Source organism: Pantherophis guttatus, chromosome 15 (genome assembly GCF_059756535.1).
Source record: "Pantherophis guttatus breed Tessera chromosome 15, ASM5975653v1, whole genome shotgun sequence".
Classification (NCBI taxonomy): Eukaryota; Metazoa; Chordata; class Lepidosauria; order Squamata; family Colubridae; genus Pantherophis; species Pantherophis guttatus.
Window position 1 is genome coordinate 5842718 of NC_142077.1, and position 6046 is coordinate 5848763.

The following is a 6046-nucleotide window of genomic DNA, read 5'->3' on the forward strand; positions in this document are numbered from 1 at the left end:
CCCACCCAATAAAATCATCATCATCATCATCATCGGAGCAGAATCCCAATGCAGGAAAGCCACCGCTGGGCACGTCCTAAAAATCGGGGTCTTCTCCACTTTTCCCCACCCCTCCCCCCAATTTTTGGAGAACCTCTTTCTCTCCAACCCCCCATCTTCCCCCCCCCAGCCTTCCTCTTTTTTCTTTTTTAAAGGTGCAATTGGGATTCACGCATTCCAGCACGGATGGCGCGGGATTCTCCTTAACTGGGGCACCGAGAGCTCGATGCAGACCCTCGGGTTGGGGGGCAGGGGGAGGGGAGGGGGAGGACTGTGTGTGTGTGTGTGTGTGGAGGCTTGGAGGAGAAACTCGCCTTCTTGGAATGCCCAGGTTCAATCCGAGCTTAGCGATCCATACCTAACAAGACCAGGTATACTAAGTTCAAAAAGAAGAAGAAGAAGAAAAAGAAGCGGGGAGAGAAATAGCCAAGCAATAAATTGGAGCGTGGGGAGGGAAGGGAGGGAGAGGAGGAGGAGGGGGACGCGAGGGAGGGGGGGGCAACTCTTGGCGCGTGACTGACAGCTCGCGGGGGCGTCGTCCAATCGGCGAGCCCGACGGGGAGAGTCCCGCTTCCCATTGGCGGACGGGAGTGTGGGAAAGAATGTGGAGCAGGTTTCACACGAATTAGGGAGCTGCAGTCGGCTATATAAAGCCAGGGGGGAGCAGCGCGTTGCAGCCAAAGCAACGGGAGCAGGAGCCGGGAGACGTTTTTTTGCCACTTGCCGGGGCTCGATCGCGTTTTTTTTTTTTGTTGTTGTTGCAAAACGCCTCTCCCTCCCTCCCTCCATTCCTTCCTTCCTTCCTCTCTCTCTCTCTCTCTCGTGGAAGCCGGTCCGGCTCTCCCTCTAAATCTTGGGGGGGCGGAAAAGAAATTCAGATTCCCATCGGATATATATATGCAAGTTTGATCGCTTCCAGTTCTCTTTCCCCCCCACTTTTTTGTTTGCTTGTTCGTTCTTGCGGGGGGAAAGGTCGAAACAAAACCGAGGTTACCAAAATGCCAGCCGATACGATGGAAAAACCCACCGCCTCGCCGATTGCCGGAGCCCCGGCCAGCTCCAGCCAAACCCCAGATAAACCCAAGAGCGCCAGCGAACACAGAAAGGTAAATACTGTTTGCTCTCCTTGTTCCCATGAAATTAAAATCGAGCTGCCCCAAGATTTGGAAACCCCCCCCCTTCTTAAACCGCAAGCACGGATAAGATAGTTCGACTCCCCTTCTCTCCATCGGGGCTGATTGACAGCCAGTCACCCACCTACCCCACTCCGCGCTTGCTTGCTTATATGCTTGCAAACGATTCGAGCAATTTTTGTTTTCCCTGCTGAGATTTTGAGAGAAGCCGGCAAGAAGGGAGGGGGGGATGTACTGATAGGAGAAAGAAGGAAGGAAGGAAGGAGGAGGTGAAGAGAGGGCATTAGACGACTGGTAGATAAGAGGGAGGGAGGGAGAGTGCAAGCGAGGACAGCATCTGGGTAAAAAGATTTGTGGAGTTGGGAAGTGGAAATCCACTTACAGCTTTAGGGAATCCCCTCCCAAAGTTGCCATACTTGGGAACAGAGAGACCCCCCCCCACCCTTGCCATGCTTAGGTGGGACCCACAAGTTTGCTTAAGCGCCCTGAATCTCTGCCAAAGGGGCTCAATTGCAAGACGGGGAGGGCTCCCCCCTCCTGACACTGCCCACCTCCCCCCCACGCCCCTCCTCCATGTCTGGTTGGGTATTTTCTAACCTTTCTCTCTCTCTCCTTTCCCCCAAACAGTCGTCAAAACCCATCATGGAGAAGCGAAGGCGGGCGCGGATTAATGAAAGCCTGGGCCAGCTCAAAACTCTCATCTTGGATGCCCTGAAGAAAGATGTAAGTTTGAGGGGGGGAAGGGGGATACAGGATTGAGTCTGTAGCCTTTGAAGTGGGAGGGAGGGGAGGGGAGGGGAGGAGGAGGAGCCTGGGATCCCTACAGTTTTAGGGATATACCCGAGAGTCAGTGGGGTTCAAGGCATCTCACCTTTCCTTTTTATTTATTTTTTTTCCTCCAGAGCTCCAGGCACTCCAAGTTAGAGAAAGCAGATATCTTGGAAATGACTGTAAAACACCTGAGAAATCTCCAAAGAGTCCAGATGACAGGTGAGTAAGCACAAACCTCTTGCCTCAAACTAAGAGAATAAGGCATTTTTTGCCTTTTGAACTCTGGGGAAAGGAAAAGGTTTCTTCTCCAGAAAGAAAATAAGGCTATATAATATGGAAAATCTTAGCTGTCTTAAGGGGCCACTGTTTTTTTTGGGGGGGGGGGTTTCCCTCCCAACGCAGAGTTTATATACTCTGTTCTTGCTTCCAAGCATTTAGTGGCCATAATCATCTTAGTATCTCCTGCAAGGAGGGAGGATAGACATGCCAAAAGATTTTGTTGGCTTAGCAGGATTTGAAGCCATCGCCCTGATTCAGGGCCCTAAAAGGGGGAGGGAGAGAGGGAGGGGTTGGTCCTACCCCACCTAGGAAAATCCCACAGATGCCCAAGCCCAGATCTTCTATCCCTCTGGATCTAAGGCAACGTTGACTGACCCGGAGAAAGCAGCTCATCCCTAGGAAAAGCAATCTGTCCCCAAGATGGTCCTAGTCATTAATCCTTCACGCTTTTTTCCCCCCCTCTCTCTTCCCTTGGCAGCTGCTCTGAGTGCGGATCCTACCGTCTTGGGCAAATACCGAGCTGGATTTAATGAGTGTATGAACGAAGTCACTCGTTTTCTCTCCACCTGCGAAGGGGTGAACACAGAAGTCCGTAGCCGGCTCTTGGGGCACCTTTCCACTTGCCTGGGTCAGATCGTGGCCATGAATTACCCGCCCCCGCCGCCCCCTCCCCCTCAGGCCACCAGCGGACAGCCTGCGCATTTGGCACAACCTTTGCATATCCAGTTGCCAGGACCAACAGCTGCACCTGGAGTCATGCCCGGGCCGTGTAAACTCAACCCCAGTGAAAATTTGTCCCCCAAAGTCTACGGGGGCTTCCAGCTGGTACCGGCGACCGACGGCCAATTCGCTTTCCTCATCCCTAGCCCATCCTTCCCACCTAACGCCGGACCTGTGGTTCCACTTTACGCCAACACGAACATGCCTGTTTCCAGTTCAACGGCGACTCCTTCGGTATCACCGGTGCAAGGGCTCACATCTTTTGGGGGCAGCTTAGCCCCCGTTTCTCAAGCCGGAGGAGAACGTCATGAGATGGTCTGGAGACCTTGGTGACTTCCCTCATCCCTTTTTTCTCCGCAGAGAAAAAAAAATCCTGACTATTTTCAACATTGGTTCCGTTCTATGGAATCTGGACTTCTATACAGAATCCTCCCCCAACACACAAAAACTCATATTTATTCATGTCCAAAGGTTGGGATGCCAATTTGTATTTTTCATCTTTTTTTTTTTTAAACACGTCCTGTGAAAATATTTCTTTTTTAAAAAAAGAAAAAAAAAGTTAGTTTTGTATCAAATATTTGCCATGTACTATGCCAAAGCTTGTTTATGTCTGTCTTGGGACTTTTGTTTTTAAAAGAATGCTGGAAGATGTTTGTACAAATAAAACTTTTCTTGAATTAAACCTGCTGTTGTGTCAGTTTGCCGGAAACTTAAGAGCAGTGGGCAAGAGTTTAAAACTTTTTAGAAGAAATGGGATTGGGTTATCGATGCCATCTCCCTCCTTGGGGGGGGCATCACAGATACCAGGCAGTGTTTGGAAGATGGAGGGGAGGGTTAGAAGGATTGTAGGCTCCCTCAGCAAATCAAGAATGCAGAAAATGCTTTGGATTCAGCTAGAATGTTCCAGTTGCATGATTAAAGGTTGAATTTTTTTTCATGGACAAATAACAGAATTAGGGTGTGATTATCTCAGAGGCGTTCCCATCTGTGAAAAAATGGGTAGGGAGCAGTCTTAAAGTATGTTATACTTGCAAAAATCTAAAAGGCCCCCCTTTTTTTGCTTAGGCAATTCTCAGATTTAATTGGGTAATCTTAAATAGGCCTATAAATGGGAGAAATATGCCACGCAGTGCAATAAATGCCCATGGATGTGATGGGCAAGCCCTATTTTTCCCTTAATTTGGCAAAAGCTGCTTCAAGCAGCTGATAGTCCTTTCATGCTACAGATTCCTCTTTCAAATCACACACAATTAGCTTCCAAGAAAATAAAAGTTGCTTCCTTTATATATAACAACGGAGCCAGAAGTTAAGCCTTGTGATATTAGCAACATTGACAACATACACAACTCAAAATTTATGCACTTAGTTAGTTAGCCAAGATTTAAAGAGTCAACTCTCTGTTTTCCTTCCTTAAAATGTTAGCCCCCCAAAAAAACCTCGCTGCCCCTCAGCAACTCCAAACAGTAAAAGCTAATATGGGAAAAGGAAAAAAATATATATATTCATTATTAGGGAATCGTAATAAAAATTACGATTCAAAATTCAGTTTTGGTCCTTTCAGAGGGCAACTCCCAAATGCAATCCTCTGGGCTGCCAATCACATCTGTCCTGCAAATTTGCAGACGGTCATTAGATGGCAGTAAAGATATATACTAGCACCCCCTACTGGCCATCCCTATTTTTGCAACTCAGATCTACTGGCATACTAATTTCAGAATGGGAACTAGGAAAAAAACTGGGTTTTTTTCTAGCATATACCTTTAGAAAGGTTTCTAACGTAAATATTCTTCCATTCTTTCAAGAAAGGCATTTCTGAATGGGGTCTTGAGTAACAGCTGAGTTCTTGTAACTGATTTAACCTCTGTTATTAAAATCCATTTTCGGACAAACAGCCAAAGGGGCTGAGACCATGAAATATCCTAAGCCACAATACAAGCAAGGTTAAAATAAACCACATTTATCATGTATATTCAACTGCTATATTTTTTGGGTAAGCATGTCACATCTGCATCTGCCAAAAACACCCAATGAGACACAGTCAGCTGCCCGTATATGTTGTCTTCCTCTATTTCTCAAAGTAGGGACCATGTACCGTCTGCAATTGTGGCGATTAGAGATATTATAGAAATATCTTATTTTCTAGTTGCGAAATATGCAACCTGACAGCCTGCCCCTATTCACCCGCAAGCCTAAGCCAACATTACCTTGCTCAGAAGCTCTTCTGCAGTTTTTAATCTGAGGTATAGAAAGGGACGTGGTGGCTCAGTGGCTAAGACGCTGAGCTTGTTCGGCGGTTCGAATCCCTGGTGCCGTGTAACGGGGTGAGCTCCCGTGACTTGTCCCAGCTTCTGCCAACTCCCAGCAGTTTGAAAGCCTGTAAAAAAAAAATGCAAGTAGAAAAATAGGGACCACCTTTGGTGGGAAGGTAACAGCGTTCTGTGCACCTTTGGAGTTTAGTCATGCCGGCTACATGACCACGGAGACGACTTCGGTAGAGCTGGCTCTTTGGCTTTGAAACGGAGTGAGCACCGCCCCCTAGAGTCGGGAACGACTCGCACATAGGTGCGAGGGGAACCTTTACCTTTTACCTTAGAGAAAGTTGCAAAGCAGCTTAGAAAAGCTACAGCATTCCCTTACTCTTAGAAAAGTCAGATTTATCTTCTCTATAAATACAAGATCTGAAATGGGGATGAAGGAACAGGGACTCTTGTTCCATATCCCGCAGCCGCGTAATACAAGTCTGCCATATTTGCTTTCCCCTCCAGTTCTGAACTTGGTTATCAAATGAGCAATTTGATTTTTTGAGTTTGGAAAGGAATTTTTTTCGGATCGAAGGCAGAAGAAGACGACAATCTTCGCATTCAAGCCTTCGGCACAAAAGCAGCTATTCTCCTGACCACAATTCAGCTAATCCTGTGTCACAGATGAGGTTGGCCAGTATTATCATGATGATGAATTCCTGCCAGAAAAACAGCTAGGCCATTCTCCTTCTCACTCGGACCCCCCCCCTGCACCCCCGCCCCACACTTCTCTGTAGGCCGAAAGGCAGCAATATCACCGAGTGAGAGTTTTGGGCCATAGTAAGGACCTGAAGACAGGGCTGG

At 47.7% G+C, this 6046-nt stretch overlaps 1 protein-coding gene across 1 annotated transcript; it reads left to right on the plus strand.

The window, feature by feature from the left end:
- The first annotated feature begins 354 nt into the window (after positions 1 to 354).
- HES4 (hes family bHLH transcription factor 4) lies at positions 355 to 3624 on the plus strand. The gene is made up of 4 exons (XM_034407136.3): positions 355 to 1145; positions 1800 to 1895; positions 2075 to 2162; positions 2701 to 3624. The coding sequence occupies exons 1-4, from the start codon at positions 1038 to 1040 to the stop codon at positions 3273 to 3275; spliced, it is 867 nt and encodes a 288-aa protein (XP_034263027.1). The 5' UTR covers positions 355 to 1037; the 3' UTR covers positions 3276 to 3624.
- The last annotated feature ends 2422 nt before the right edge of the window (positions 3625 to 6046 follow it).

What these genes read in the sequence shown, in the direction of transcription:
- HES4 (XM_034407136.3), top strand. Translation starts at nt 1,038, where the DNA reads ATGCCAGCCGATACGATGGAAAAACCCACCGCCTCGCCGATTGCCGGA. An exon ending in GCGCCAGCGAACACAGAAAG is followed by an intron (nt 1,146 to 1,799) that starts GTAAATACTGTT and finishes TCCCCCAAACAG; the next exon opens with TCGTCAAAACCCATCATGGA. An exon ending in CCAAAGAGTCCAGATGACAG is followed by an intron (nt 2,163 to 2,700) that starts GTGAGTAAGCAC and finishes TTCCCTTGGCAG; the next exon opens with CTGCTCTGAGTGCGGATCCT.